At 44.4% G+C, this 15,669-nt stretch overlaps 1 protein-coding gene and 1 non-coding gene across 2 annotated transcripts; one reads left to right on the forward strand and one right to left on the reverse strand.

Annotated features, from left to right (window-relative positions):
- TRNAN-GUU (transfer RNA asparagine (anticodon GUU)) lies at positions 1 to 74 on the forward strand. The gene has a single exon. It is a non-coding gene; the product is annotated as a tRNA-Asn (tRNA).
- A 2,676-nt stretch (positions 75 to 2,750) lies between these two features.
- On the reverse strand, positions 2,751 to 9,426 carry LOC100051526 (low affinity immunoglobulin gamma Fc region receptor III-B). Its single transcript, NM_001317252.1, has 5 exons — positions 9,387 to 9,426; positions 8,700 to 8,720; positions 8,097 to 8,354; positions 4,922 to 5,179; positions 2,751 to 2,929 (listed from the first exon to the last, which is right to left on the reverse strand). The coding sequence occupies exons 1-5, from the start codon at positions 9,424 to 9,426 to the stop codon at positions 2,751 to 2,753; spliced, it is 756 nt and encodes a 251-aa protein (NP_001304181.1).
- Between the last annotated feature and the right edge of the window lie 6,243 nt (positions 9,427 to 15,669).

The raw sequence follows: 15,669 nt of genomic DNA on the forward strand, positions 1-15,669 counted from the left end.
GTCTCTGTGGCGCAATCGGTTAGCGCGTTCGGCTGTTAACCGAAAGGTTGGTGGTTCGAGCCCACCCAGGGACGGGAGCTAACCATTTTGAACAGCTGGTTGTCTGTCTTGAGACCTGTTAATCTCGCCGGAAGCGTCTTGCCCTACACTGTGAGGTTTTCGATTTCCCCACTTAGCCAGCATCCGGGGTCTTTTGCTAGCAAGTTTGAATCAGTTGCTCTGCGTCATTAGGGTTACAATTAGTAGTAAAGATTTTAGTTTCTTGATTTGAGTTCTACTGAAATGCATCATGAAACTGATAGTTTAAAAATATTTACTGACTAAAGGAAGTAAGTACTAATAATCCAAAGATGAATTCTTTTGTCAAACCTATGCCTGCCTCGCCTTTGTACTTGTATTTCCTAACTCCGGAAACGGGGATGTCCAGAACGTGGGCCCTGAGTCATGTGACATCCCACTGGTTCCAATTTTTGGAGAGTCCGGCTTCAATATACCTAATAGGCACCTTCCTCTGCAGCCTCGCTGCCATTTACTTCCTCATTACTTAGCCCTTGGGTACTGGAATAGCCACCTAGTCGGCCTTTCTGTCTTCAGTTCTCCTCTCCCTTCTATCCTCTAAGTAGCTGCCACAGAGGCTTTCTAAAATGCAAACCTGTGATGCTTAAAATCCCTCAGTGGCTTGCAGGGTTGGCTACAGTCTCCTTAGTTTGGAAGGCAGTGCCTTTCATGATCTGGCCCCTGAGCTCTGTCGGCTCCCTCACTAACTCTTTAGACTCAAGCAGAACCAACTACTTTCTTGGACCCCTACTCTGGCTTTTGAATCTTTTTCTCCCAAACCTTCAGCCTCTCCTCTTTGACTGGCAAACTCCTACTCATCCTTCACCACCATGCCAAAAATTAAGCCTCTTCTCTGCAGTTTTCTTCACTCTCTTCTTATTTACAGGTTATTCTCACTAGAATGAAAGCTCCTCCGATGAATGACCTTGTGTTGTTCATCTCCATATCGGTACCTAAACTCAAGCTTGCCACGTTGCAGGTACCAAATAAATGTGAGTTGAATGTTCAAAGTTTCCAAATGCACTTGTCTCAAGTCTGAATCTCATCTAATATTCATATACCAAGCTTGAATTGTCTTGGCATATAGCGCATAATTGACACAATTAGGCTGACCCTTTACCTTTGCTCAGCCCCCTCCCTCCTTCCTAGCTGAGCCTTCTCCTACCTGGCCCACGGTCTAAACTACTTGAATTTCCATTCACCCTCCTTTCCCATACCATCTCAAAACGTCCCCCTTTGACCAGTTGCTCAGTAAGATTTGGTGAATTAGCAAGCTGACTAATTCATGTGAGTTGTGGTGAGAAGGTTGGTGAGAGGAGAAGGGTTTTTCATCAACCCAAACCAATCCCTGATAGACTTTTAGATAACAAGAGGAAAAGAGGATTTTGTCATTCATGTTTTATTACCATGGTTTTTCCATCTTCTGAGAGTACCATGCAAAATCTTGTAAAATGCTTTATTGGAATCAAGAAATGATCTGTTTAAAGCTTCTGAAACAGAAAGAGATAGCTAAAGTATTCTTCCATAAGCAACGATTGGCTTCTCCATTCCTGCTCCATTGTTACTGACATTCAAAGGATTTCAAAGTTTCATAATTTAACTCGGTGGAGTTTAGTACATTTAGTGTTGGTTAGCCAACATTTGTTTAATGAATAACGTGAACAAAGCTATACCTGAATTTAATACTGAAGCTGAAAAGCAGGTTTTATAGTCCCTGCCCCTCCTTTCTCTAATTCTTACTGTCCTGGCGACAAAAGCATCCTTACCTCCTGCCCATTCCTTCCTGTGCAGTTGTAGTTGACTCTTTCTTGTTGTGCTTTCTCAGTTCAGACGCTGACATATCTCTGTTCACTGAGCTTAATCTGCGACAGCAATGCTGCTTTCCTTCATGTGGACACAGGCTTTGTTCCGTGTTTTCTTATCCAAATACCCCCAACCCCCAGCCCTCTTCCTAGGACCGTTTTCTACTCATGACATTAAAAAAGTTCATCATTATATACTCCCAGACTATCCCAATTCTGACAGGGCCTCCCCTGAAAAACTCCATTCTCCATCACCACTGTGATTTTCTGTTACCTCCCCCATGGCTCGTGTTCTAGGAAGACAGCCTCTGCGGGGATCTCCTCTGGTCTGTCCTGGACTACCCTGTCCTTTCTCAGCCACCCCCTTCATTGGTTCTGCTGTCTCTCCTAGACCCCCAGCAATCCCCACAGTCTGTCCGGAAGGAGTTTTAAGGTGCCTTGAAGGCAACTTGTCCTGCAGCAACAGATGCAGACCACTCCCCAGCTGGCCCTCACCATTGATTCTCTTACCTACTTATCCAATTACTTAAGAACAATGTTCATAATCAAGGGTCACCATCTGGAGGCTGTATTGTTGCGTTGCTGGGATGAACGGTTGGGACAGAGAAAGTATCTGTGTAGCTCTGAGACTTCAATTCCTGGTAATGTAGCTACTCCCTAGGGCTTCTCTGTTGGCTCTTTAAGATCACAGACCTTTCCTTTCCATTGGAGACTAAGAGAAAATGCAGTGGGGTGAAGGACCTTCAGGCTATACTATGAGGTGTAGTTTTCCTTCTGCTCCCAGAGATGCCTGTTGGGGATGATAGGGTTGTGAATCTAGAGAGAGGTTCAGAGATGCTGCTTTATTACCCATTTGGGATGGGGATGCTTCTTTTATTACCCCCATTTGTCCTAAGAGCCCCGGCTCCATGTGACTTTGACATTTTTCTGGTCTCTCATTGAATTTCGAAGGTCTCTCTGCACAGAGACATACAGCCCCGTGTCCACTGCAAACAGGAGTCCCATCACCAGGCAGAAAGTGACTTGGATCCAAGATGGAAAAAGTGGTGAGTCGGGTGGAATTGTAGGACCTAACAGAAGAAGCAGAGGGATGAGAAAAATGACAGTTGTTAAGGCAGAAATTTGGATTAACAGTGAGGTCATCGGTGGAGTGTCTTTTTTTTTTTTCTTTTGAGGAAGATTAGCCCTGAGCTAACTGCTGCCAATCCTCCTCTTTCTGCTGAGGAACCCTGGCCCTGAGCTCACATCCATGCCCATCTTCCTCTACTTTATATGTGGGATGCCTACCACAGCATGGTGTGCCAAGCGGTGCCATGTCCACACCCAGGATCCGAACCGGCGAACCCCGGGTTGCCAAGAAGCAGAACATACGAACTTAACTGCTGCATCACCAGGCTGGCCCTGGAGTGTCTTTCTGACGCCTGGCAAGAGGCAGGTTCTAAGGAATGGTGGGGGAGTTGGTGGAAAAGCTTTACTTCCTCCCGCTGAGTCCTAATCATAGAGCTACAGAGCAGAGCTCAGCTCATCAAACACAGCGAAACCGTCTTCATGTTTGATGGAGGTATATGACAGGGGGTGTTCAGCAAGTTACATTGTAGCTGAGTTTTGTATGAAATTATGAAATTTGTCAAAGTTTAAGCTGCTGTGAGAACATTATTTCTTAACTCAGCCACTTTCTCTTGTGTCTCAAAATTATGCTTATTGTTTTCGCCTCATATTGTTCTTTAACACTAAAGGAAATATGAAAAAAAAAAGGTGAACCATTGAAATTTGCTGCTTATTGGGAGAAAAGTGACACTATTTCTCTGTTGAGGCCCAGTAACTAATAACCCAAAAGGGAAAGAGGTAGAATTTGTTTGTTCTCAACCTCTTAGCCCTTAAAATTGTTAATTTACGGTCATTCTTTGCTGTGGTCTATAAGCTGGTAACATTAGAGTAAAGTTTTAGTTTCAATTTTTTAACTCTTAATTTTGATTTAATTTCAAACTTTAAAAAAAATGTTACCAGAACAGTGTACATAACTCTCATATATTTTTTCCTATATTTACTGTTTGCATTTTGCCCCCTTTGCTTCATTATTTGCTCACTTTTTCCCCTGTTTGAGAGTATTTACTTTCAATTTAAATGGTAACGAAATTATTTTTTATACAAATTATGGCAGTTTTGTTAAAATCTCAAAAGGTGTGTGTCTATCTTGCTGTCTTACTACATGTAAATTGCTTCCAAGGTGTGTCTTCGTCTGATCACAGGTGGGAGCTTTGTGAAATCAGGAAGTCCACGAGTGCCTCGGTGGGGGGACCCTGGCCGTGGAGGATGGCGCTGCATAAACTGGAGATGTTTTCTACGTGACTTAATGAGATTCAAAATTCTATTGTAGGACATTGGTGCCTGTTCAATTTGTTCATTTTGTCTAGTGGTTAAATATACAGGCTTTGAATCTTTGGAGTGACCTAAGGAACAAATTAATTCCCTTCTTTTTTTTTTTTTTTCACTTCGGTTACTTCATCTGTAGAGTCAATATTTCATATGTTGTTGTGAAGGGTCACTCTGGTCATGAAACCAGGTGCGTTTAAAGAAGCACTTAGCACACTGTCCAGCACACTGAAAGGTGCCAATAAATGTCAGCTTGTGTTTGTTACAGAGGAGGAAATTGAGGTTCAGAGACACTGAGTGTCTTACCTCTAATCACACAGTTATTTAGCAGCAAAGCCAGAACCCAGGTTCTAGGCCCTTTTTGTGAGGGGCTCCTGCCAGTTTGTCTGTTGGCTAAGATTCAAGGCTTGGAGAGGAGAGTAGGGCAGGTACAGACAGGCCAGCACTATAGGGACACATAACAGTGTCGGTGTGGTTTCAATGAGATAAATAAGAACAGACATATTTATGGGAGAGGAAATGTGACTTCTGCTCCTGCTGTCACATTGCAGAGTGATGACACCTCTCAGAACCCCACGTAAAGAAATCTGTGGCACAGTCAGAAATCTCCTCCCAACGAATCTTCCCAGTGGGAAGGCATACTCCACACACAGGGGGCTCTGAACCTTCTAGGGCTGTTCATCTCTCACCTTTAACAATGACGTTCATAGCCTTTGAAGACTCGTTTCTACTAGGCCCGATAAGCGCCCTGCAAAAGTAGGAGCCACTGTCTTCTTGTCTTGCTTTTGGAATGTGGAACTCAGAATTCTGATAAGAAAACTTCCTGCCTCTGCCATCCTTGAAATATTGGACCTTGTGCACATGCTTGTTCTTCCAGCTGTGGCACCTCAGCACAATGGGATCCCCCTCCTCGTACACCCACCGAGAGGCCTGGAGCAACAGCCAGTCTGAAAGACACAAAGAGACCAGAGGCCCAGGAGGCCTCAGCAACCAGTGTAAAGCTTTTGTGAAAGGGACACTCACCACCCGGATCCTAGGACATAACAGAAAGCCAGACTGGGAGCCATCCCCACATAGCTCCCTTTGGGAGCTGCAAGAGAACTCAAGTCACCTCAAGACCTTTTGTCTAATGAGGAAGAGGGACAGACACACACATGATTGAAACATAAGGTTAGAGCGGAGTTACCGAGTGGTGAGGTAGGTGAGAAGCAATCTGCAGAATCCTTAAGTGCTGCACTTAGGTTTGCTATGGCGGGTAATAAGGAGCCACAGTAAGTTCTAGATCGAAGAGTAAAAATTGCACTTGAAAATGATAATTTGCTCCGTTAAAGGAAAGATAGACTTCAGAAGGAATAGGCAGTTGTAGGAATATTGATAGACTCTTGCAGCCAGGCAGGAGCAAGGTCATTGGGTGGGCGCAGGGCTGCCTACAGAACTCGTGAAGGAGAGCTCAATACAAAAGTCAAGGATGGGAAAGAAAGGCATGCCCGCAGTGCTCGTGGTAACTGATTTCTGACGGGCTGCAGCACCTCAGTGAGGCCATCTTCATTACCGAGCATTGCTTTCAAGAGAGAAAATTCTTGTGTCACCAGGATACTTCTCACAACTGTCTCGCCAAGTAACCAGACTCCGCACAGACAGAACATGAAGTCATGGTCAGGAGGTTGATCTGAATAATTAAAAATGATATTGCACATAGGGGCCAGCCCAGTGGCGTAGTGGTTAAGTTCCCACGCTCCACTTCAGCAGCCTGGGGTTTGCACATTTGGATCTGGGGCACACACTGCTTGTCAAGCCATGCTGTGGCAGCAACCCACACACTCTCACACACAAAATAGAGGAAGATTGACACAGATGTCAGCTCAGGGACAATCTTCCCCAAGCAAAAAGAGGAAGACTCTATTGCCAATCTTCCTCACCGAAAAAAAGTAAAGAGACTGAAAAATGTCAAGCCCATTAACCAAAAAGGAAAAAAGGTTAAAGATAGTGCAGATAAGTTTTAAAACGACATGAGAAAAAACATTCATGAGACAATGTTAAGTTAAAAAGACAGGATACAAAAAGTATATATGCACAGAACAAAAAAGAAATATATATATGTAGTCTGGTAGCCTTTGGGGGAACACCTTTGTTTCAGTCTGTCCTGTCATGGACTTGATGTATGTCCATGGGTACGTCCATTCAATAAATATTTTATTTTATTTTTATTTTTTTTTAACGATATGCTTTATTATTATTATTTTTTTTTGGTGAGGAAGATTGGCCCTGAGCTAACATCCGTTGCCAATCTTCCTCTTTTTTTTCTCCCCAAAGCCCCCCAGTACATAGTTGTAAATCCTAGTTGTAGGTCCTTCTAGTTCTTCTATGTGGGATGCTGCCTCAGCATGGCCTGATGAGTGGTACTAGGTCTGTGCTCAGGATCTGAACTGGCGAACCCCAGGCCCCAAAGCAGAACACAAGGAGCTTAACCACTTGGCCATGGGGCCAGCCCCAATAAACATTTTATTGAGCACTCACTATGTACCAGGTGTTGTGCAGAATGCGGATACCCAGATGGCTAAGACACATAAGCCCTAACCTCAAAGAATCTGTAGTCTAGACATAGAAACACACATACTCAGAAATAATTACAATACAATGTGACAAGTACTACAACAGGCTAAGAACAAAGGACTACAGGACCAAAGAGAACGGAACAAAGAAATGCTGCCTGAAGCAAGTAAAGAAGCCTTCTCAGAGGAGAAGATAAGTGAAATGGGTCCTGAAGGATGATCAGGAGTTTGCCTGGTGAAGTTAATCGTCATGGTCGCGGTTTAATACAGTCCTCATTGACTGGACTTCTAAAGCCAGTTTCTAGAGCCAAGTTCAAGGCAAACTAATAACTCTTAGACTCAATTTTTCTATTGCTTCCTGTTGGTAATTCCCCATTTTATTTGGTCTTAGGTGGCCATCTCTCACCTACGTAGATAATAGACTTTCCTCCTTGTAGCTCTGTAGACTGGGGACCATGTCAGCTAAGTGGCCCAATCAGAGGCAAAGGAGCCACAGAAAAGTCAAGTTCAGAGGCCCAATTCTATGAAACTCTGCTGCAGGTCTGCCTCCATTAGACCCTCCTTCCCCTCTAGGCTTGCTCTACCCATGTACATTGTACAAATGGGGCAGCCATGGAAGTCGACTCAGGCTTGCAAGGTGACACTGCAGGTACCAGGCCGTGTCGTGTGATTCCAGGGGCACCAGGAAAGATCCTTGCCTCCAAAATACTTCTCCTACCCGTGTCTGATGCCTGGATTCTGTTAACAATACCTGGAGACTTTCATGCCACAATTAATGTACAGGCTGAACATGTATATATTGTATATATCTCTATTAGGGAGATATCACATTGCCAAATTTATGCTGAAGTGTAAGTTTGAGTGTGGCATTGACGAGAAGAGAGAGATCAGTATGATGCTAGACAGTTAGGGATAGTTAGGTGGGCAGCTTAGGGCATTGCGTTTCTGAGAGTGAGAAAGAGATTGAGGTCCTAAGAACAGATTTATTGATTTTCAATAAATATTATTGAACATCAATGTCATACCCTGACCTTCAGATGACACCATTGGTGTTGCATGTATTCTATGTGAGGTGCTTCCTGAAATTATGCAGTGCAGCAGTCCTGTATCTGTTATATGTCAGGCTTTGGCATTTTCCCTAGGGCTTACTTGTGACTAGGACTACAACTTTGATATAATTCACTGGGACCAAAGATCATCTCATCTTAGTTTTAACCCCCAAGCACCTCATCTTCTGGCTCTTCCTAAGCCTTTCAGGGTCTCTTGTTTCACCTTGTATTGGTGATTTCTCTCTTCCCCTTCACCTACTCACCTGTGTGGACTTCTAGTTGCACTGGGTCACTGAGTGGTGAGAGGGCTGTCTTGCACTGGTACACTCCACTGTCTTCAACTCTGGCAGCTGCGATGGAGTAGCTGGAGGATTGGTTTTCTATGACGGTCCCGTTGTGAAACCACTGTGTAAAATGGTCCTCTGAGGAGTAGGATCCCTGGCACCTCAGAACCACCTCGTCGTCCTTGAGCACCCTGTTCCATTGAGGGTCTAGGGTCACCTTAGCCTTGGGGTGATCTTCTGAGGAACCAAGAGAATGTGGATGAGGACAAGGAGATGAGCAGGCCCTAAGCTGGCATTCCCGGGGAGGCTCAAAGCCAGGGTGAACCCATTGCAAACCCACAGTTGGTGACTCAGCCTTAGAGCATCTTGACTTGGAGGCACTTGGCCCTATTTTTGGCCTCTCTTTCTCTTGAGAAAAACTGGCCAGAGAAACAGAGGGCCAAGATCCACTGTGTTGGAGGAACTGCCCCTGAAAAGCCCCCCATCAGCAGTTTCCCATGCAACTGACATTTCCCAACCCCCTGCGGCTGCTGCACCCTGTGTGCCTCACTCGGCCAATCCAAGACCATGAAGCAAACTCACCAGCTCGTGTGCCAGCTGAAACTGCAAGAAAAAAGAGTGAAACCAATATTGAGCAGAAGCAGAGATCCGGGTAAGCGTGGAGTGAGTTTAAACTTCCCTGCCCACCACTGCGCTGAGAGTCCACTGTTTCCAAGAATCAAGATACAAGGAGTGGACAGCTCTCCTGCTGCCTGACCTCTGGTCTCCAATGTCTGTGCCTCTTGCCCAACTGTCCACCCAAATCCCTGCTTTCAACACCATTCTCCTACCCCTTGGTCCCTGTTCAAACTCCAAAATTAAGGGTACAGATTGAATTTCCCTGAATCAAACCATAGAAGCAACCTCAACCCAAGTCATCCAGAAAGGGTAGAAATCAAAAGTCTTAGAAGGGAACCCTGGAATGCCAGACCTTGGGGAACACCTAGTCCATACTTTTCAATTTACAGATAGGGAAACTGAGACCCGGAAGGGTGAAGTAACAGAGACCTCACAGTCCCCCTTCACCTCCCCCTTATGCCCAAATCAGAGCCAGCGTTTTCCTTATCTCTAGTCCCCCAATGGTTTGTCCTAGAAGCTAAATCTAGGGCTATAGATGTGATAAGGGGTCTTAACCCCTGGTAGAGGGACCCGTCCTTGGCCTTAAAAGGGTACCCTGCTGAACCCAGGGCATCTTGAGCTTCTCCTTCAGCCAGGGTGATTCTGACTTACCCAGAAGTAGCAAAGCCGTTGGTGATAGCATCTGCCACATTCTGCAGCATTAGAGTAGACAAGTCACCACAGATGCCCGGAGCCCTGAATGGACCCAGCTGACGTGAAGAGAGGAAGTCAACAGCCTTTCCTTTAACACCCCAGCCCATTAAACACCAGGTTCCTTTTCCGGAACATCATCTGATTCCTGAAACTGAACTCTGACAAGTGAGCCCCGTGATAGGGTGGGAAGAGGAGGGAAAGAGCCTGAAGAGAAGCTGAGGTGTACATGCCCGCTTTGCTCCATGTAGATATGCAGCAGAGCGTCTACTGACAAAGTCTGTCAGGAGCACCCTCTGAAATCTCAGGATCTCTTCCTCCACCTCCTGAGTTTGGATCCACCCAGTGCTGAGAATGGAATAGCACGACCCTGGGGATGAGACAAGAGGGAGGGCATTCCCTGAGGGGTCTCTTGTTCTACCTCAGAACTTCTCACTCTCCTGCTCAGCCCAGCCCTGTCTCTATCCAGCCAGGGCCTGCCTACGTACAAAAAGTAGTCATTTAAATCTTCAGGCCCCTAGAAGTGTCTCTCACCCCAATATTATCTCCACCAACATTTTCTTTCAAAATTCAAAATGCATACGCCCCGGCATCTGTAATCTCAGGAGCTACTATCTTCTTAGTGTGAATTTGATCATGAGATTCACATCCTCTGTTAAAACAACCCCAAGCAATGGGAGAGAAGTGAGCCCTAGGAGGAGGAGATACCACTGTAAGGTTCAAAGGAATGCAGAAAAGGTGGGGTGGAGGGGAGGGGGCCACAGCCAGGCGAGGACAGCTGCTCTTTACCTTCATCCCAGTGTTACCAGGGCTGTGCTGAGCCACAGTAGCTCAGGTTAGCTTGGGTTCCTCAGGGACCCTTTGGGCCTGGGCTGGTCTGTGAACCTAGCAGCCAGAGTTCCAGGGCTCCTTGCCGGAAAAGGTGGAGGTGCAGTGGCCAGGAAGTGGTGAGACTGTTAACCTCTTCTTCTTTCTCTAGATGCCCCTTCTCCCACCAACACATGCTCACACTTACCCGTCCCCACCGTCTCACGTCACTCTCATGTCAGTCCAGTTCTCAGACAGAAAAATCAAATGGGTCTGCTTGGCAATGCCACTCCCCCAGCAGGTTCCTGGACTCCTGGGACAGGTCTCAAGTGGAAAAGCCTTGGAAAAGCCCAGGAACTAAGCAGTAGACAGATGTGGGCAAGTGACATTTGGCAGGGGTAAAGTGGAGGCAGGGGCTGGCACAGGTGCCTGCTGACCACTGCTTTGGACTGATGCCCTGTTCCACTCCAGAGTCGTGTGAAAACCACTTCTCAGGTTTCTTTCTTTTTTCTTTTTTTTCTTTTTCTTTTCTGCTTTATCTCCCCTGTACACAGCTGTATATCTTAGTTGCACGTCCTTCTAGTTGTGGGATTCAGGTTTCAATTTTTGTTTTGTTTTGCTCCTGGGCAGAGTTAATTGATCCTCCCCTATTCCCACCCGTCCTCGCCCAACACACGTTCTTGCAGCCGCCCTTCCCCCATAGGCCCTTGGATTAGATGTCTGATTAGGATGGACAATGGAAACAAACCAGGCAGCCATTCTCCAGAACTGTGAGAAAATAAATTTCTTTTGCTTAAGCCACCCTGTCTGTGGTACTTTGTTATAGCAGCCTGAGCAGACTCATACAGGAAGCCAAAGAGTGGGCTGTGATCTAGGCTTGACCAATTCATCTCTTCTGGGATGCTGAATCCTGAATAAGTGACACTTATTCACTTATAAGGTAGGGAGATGGTTGGGTCCCAGGCATCACGGCAGTGGGATAGGCTGACCTGCCTCCAGTTTCCACCCAATAAATTCCTTTCCTTTACTTAATATATCCAGATCCCGATACAGTTGCTTGTCATCAAGAGCCCTGAGAGATACAGTAGGAAAGGGGATCAGAAGTTGGTAACTAGAGGCGATCAAGGAAAGAAAGGGAGATTTTGTTTTGTTTTAAGTGAAAGTCACTGAATTTGTTTAATGGCCATTAGGATGAATGGCTTCACTTTCCACTGAACTCTACTCATCAGACAGTTATAAGCTCACCCAGATTCAAGGGCAGGGGATATAGATCCAATCTCTTGATGGAGAGAGTGTCAAAGAATTTGTAGCCATGTTTTAATACTGCTGTAGCTGCCACTCTAATAAGTTTTTGAAGATTTCCTCATGTTTTGATTAAAGTGATTAAAGTGAAACCCTTAAAATAGAGAGGGCCTGTTAGACATGGATGGGAGACTGTAAAATGGAGGGACATAAAGAATTTTCATCCTATTCAAGGCCAATCACAGGAAGAACGGAGGTAGTTGGTACTAACTGCAAAGAAGAAAGCCAGAAAGACACTATCCATCCGTCTCCTTCCAGACTTGAGTGTTTGGGAAAGATGATAATAGCAAGGAAACAGTGTATTTCATGACATTATCTTAGTTCAGGGCTAAAGTGCAGTGAGGAGATAAGTAGGAAACAAGGACTTGAACTTGAATCCACAGTAACCTCTGAGTTCTTTGCAACTCAAAAATTGCCATGACTCAGTTGATTTAACAAATATAATACAATATATAGGAGGGGGTAGCACTGCCCGCTATCCATCCCCCTTCATCCTTCGTAATACAATTCTGATTTTATTCAGGAAGCCACTTCATCCCATATGCAGAGGTGGATCCTGTTATGTCTAAGCCACTCAGGGTGTAGCATTCCCCTGTCTTTTATTGACTAGGTGGGGGAGAAAAGGAGACACTGTCCAAAATTGGTCTACTCAGGCAGAAAGGAATGGCTTTTACATGTTGTGTTTGCAAGAGAGAGTCTCTCTCTTCCACTGGACATGAACAAGGACTCATTTTGTCTCAAGTTCTGCTGACAGCTTTTGTTAAGTCTTTGAGGGCAGCCAGCCTGAGGCCAAAGCCAAAATGTCAAGGAGGGCAGAGAGGAAAGAGGGAAAGGATAGAATGTGGCCTTGGTGACATCACTGAGCTTCTGAAGCAATCAATCCAGATTTCTTATACTTTGAGATATATTTCCTTTTTGTTTAAGCCTGTTTAAGTCCGGGATTGTTACTTGCAACCAAAGGCATCCTAATGGACGCATAGGTATTTACTGAGTACCTAACAAAAGGATAAAAAACTCTCTTTCTGAAAGGAGCGCCTAATGAATAGGGAGGGGAGACTTGGCATTTAATGAAGAATAAAGAATACTGACCTGGAGGCCAGGAGCTCTAAACCTAGCTATGCGACCCTGAGCAAGTCACCGAACCTGACTAGATCTCACCCTCTACATCCATGAAATGAGAAGGTGGCTGCATGTTTCCTAAGATCCCCTATGATTAAACGATTCTGTCTTAGTGAATGTCAACTCGAGGAAAGATGACTCCCTCACTTTTTTCTGTTAAGCATCACTGGTCCACAAAGAAAGGAACAGTTAAGGCCTACAGAAAGGCAAAAAGCAATTTAATTCTCTCTTAGGAAATATTTCTACTTATTCATTTTAAAGATTGGCACCTGAGCTAACAACGGTTGCCAATCTTTTTTTTTTCCTTCTTCTCCCCAAAGCCCCCCCAGTACCTAGTTGTATATTTTAGCTGTAGGTCCTTCGAGCTTTGGCATGTGGGACGCTGCCTCAGCATGGCCTGATGAGCAGTGCCATGTCCGCGCCCAGGATCTGAACCGGTGAAACCCTGGGCCACCAAAGCAGAGCACGCGGACTTAACCACTCGGCCACAGGGCTGGCCTCCTTATTCATTTTAATAACAAAATATAGTAATCTGTGAACTAATAAATACAACAGATACCAAAAATCACTTAATAAAAAATGTTTGCTATTACATATCTAGTAAAGTGAGGAAAAGAAATAGGAAAGGAAATTGGTGGTATAAAAGAAAAGGGAGGGAAGGCAGAGAGTGAGACATGAAGACATTAAACGGAGACAGAAGATAGAGAAGAACCAATGCGGAAAAGCTGAGAAGGACACAGATACTGGGAAAGTAAACAATAAGAAGCAAGATAGCCAGGTTCACAGACACCGAGTCTCGACCATGTATGAAAAATACACTCAGAACAAAAAACACACACAAAGGCCTGGAAACAGACACTCCTGAAGTGACAAACACAAAGGCAGTTATGGGGCAGATGAGAAAACGACTCCAAAAAACAGGAAGAGATAGATGGAAGCAAGGGAAGAAAAATACAAGGAACTGAAATAGATTTTGTGGTGTACTCTTAAGCCACAGCCTGTTTACTTTGGCTGTGGTCATTAAAATAATGTAGCTTATTGACCTATAAGAGCTTCCCAGAAATTTGATGCTACCTGCTAGGATGACTTATAAATGCCCTACCTTGTTATCTCACATAGGGACACACTTAGAGTCCCCCAAAACTTACAAAATTTTCCAGTGTCAAGAGAAGAGTGTTGGTGATGTGTAAGGGGGGGGGGATCTCAGGGGAGGAGGAAGGAAATCCAGGTTTTGGTTTCAGTCTGACAACTGCTAGCTATAGGCCACTTCACTTCCCTAAAACTCTGTTTCCTGCTTTGTAAGTGAGGTAATTGGGCTAGGTTATATTTAGCTCTTCCCATCTTTAATATTTATAGTTCTGAATGTGGACTTCTGATGGTAATTGCTGGACATTGCAGAATGTAGTTGTCTTTGTCTTCTAAAAACCATAATGAAGGCCATTGGACAACTTTTGGGAGCCAAAAGAATTTTCCAGCAGAGCTAGCAAATTAGTATCTCTAAGATTTAAAAGTTAATTATAAAAACTGAACTCACGCTTTCATTCATGTGCAAACTAGTGGGAACCTACTAGAAAAATAAAAAGCAACACCAGAAAGAAACCTTAGTTTTGAAAAGGAAATGGAAATACTGTTTTGTTTTTGTTTTTGTTTTTTGGGGTTTTTTTTTTTGTCAGTGCCATCCTTTTGGAGATGAGGGGAAGTTTGGAGGCATCAATGAGAGCATGAGCAGAGCCCAGAACCATCTAGAGATTCAGTCCTTGTCCCTCTTACCAATGTTTTGTTGTTGTTTTAGACAATTTTTTGTTTGAAAATACACACATGACCTATAATATATTCTTGCTGTTAAATAAGGGCACAATTCAGAAAAACATAAGGTAAAAGTGAAAGTGATACTTAATGACCTCTCTTCCCCAATTTCACTCCCCTCCTTGGGGGTAACCACTGAGAAGTTTGTTTTGTCCTTCCAGAACTCTCCCAATACATTCATATTCATGTCAACATGTACCTACCTATACTTATTTATATTTAGTTCATTTTGTTTGTTATTGTTCACATATTATATTCCACGATTTTTCTGCAACTTGATTTTTTCCAGTACTTTCACATACACATAGGCACACAAACGCACACACCACTCAACGTTTTTCACATTGTTTTTTAATCAGAGAAGGAATGCTAAAAATATTTTTGAGGAATATGTGGAAAGGAGAGACAGTGTTACTCCTTTGACTTTCTTGTATCTTTGAAAGACTCAGGTTATTATAAGCACCAGTACAGGGGCTTTCTCCTGTACAGAGGTTGCCTTCTCCACAGCCATGTCTCTGTTTCTTCCTTGCCGACAGAACATGATTTTGTTCAGATACATGGTGGCCATGAACTTGAGGGAAGACTAGACCTTTTCCAGTCCCAGGAGGTGACTTTTGGTTAGCCTAAGTCAGTGGTTCTCAAACTTGACCTACATCAGAGTCATCTGGAAGGCTTGTTAAAATACAAATTGGTGGGTCTCACTTTCAGCTTTTCTGATTCTCGTGGGGCCCAAGAATTTGCATTTCTAGCAAGTTTCCAGGTGATGCTGATGCTGCTGGTCCAAGGACCGCACTTTGAGAACCAATTTGCTTGCCAGTGATTGACTTAGGACCGAACATATGCTATAGCTCTGGACAGTGAACCCTTAGGGGCAATCTACCGGGGGGATTCTGGGGCACAAGAAGTAAGGATTCCCTGTCAGTTTTTGGACATAGTGATGTTTAAGGATGTGATGCTGGGAACTGCTGCAGCCGTCTTAGTTTTATGAAGGAAGTGGCTGACACGCTAACGATAGCAAAGCAAAGAGAGGGAAGAATCTGGGTTACCGATGACATTATTGAGTTATAGATTAACCAACCCTGGAACTGCCCTATCTTCAGACAACCTGACATGTAAGATAGTAAAATATTTCTTCTTGTTTAAGCTATTTGAGTGGAATTTTCTGGCACTTGCTGCAGAAAGTCACCTAACTGACACATAGACCTCTATC

The sequence above is a fragment of the Equus caballus genome, chromosome 5 (assembly GCF_041296265.1).
Source record: "Equus caballus isolate H_3958 breed thoroughbred chromosome 5, TB-T2T, whole genome shotgun sequence".
In the NCBI taxonomy this organism is placed as follows: domain Eukaryota; kingdom Metazoa; phylum Chordata; class Mammalia; order Perissodactyla; family Equidae; genus Equus; species Equus caballus.

Coding starts and splice junctions, on each gene's coding strand:
- LOC100051526 (NM_001317252.1), bottom strand. CDS start 9,426: ATGTGGCAGATGCTATCACCAACGGCTTTGCTACTTCTGG. Junction 8,355..8,699: donor TTCAGCTGGCACACGAGCTG/GTGAGTTTGCTT, acceptor TTGGTTCCTCAG/AAGATCACCCCAAGGCTAAG. Junction 5,180..8,096: donor GCAACTAGAAGTCCACACAG/GTGAGTAGGTGA, acceptor TGTGTCTTTCAG/ACTGGCTGTTGCTCCAGGCC.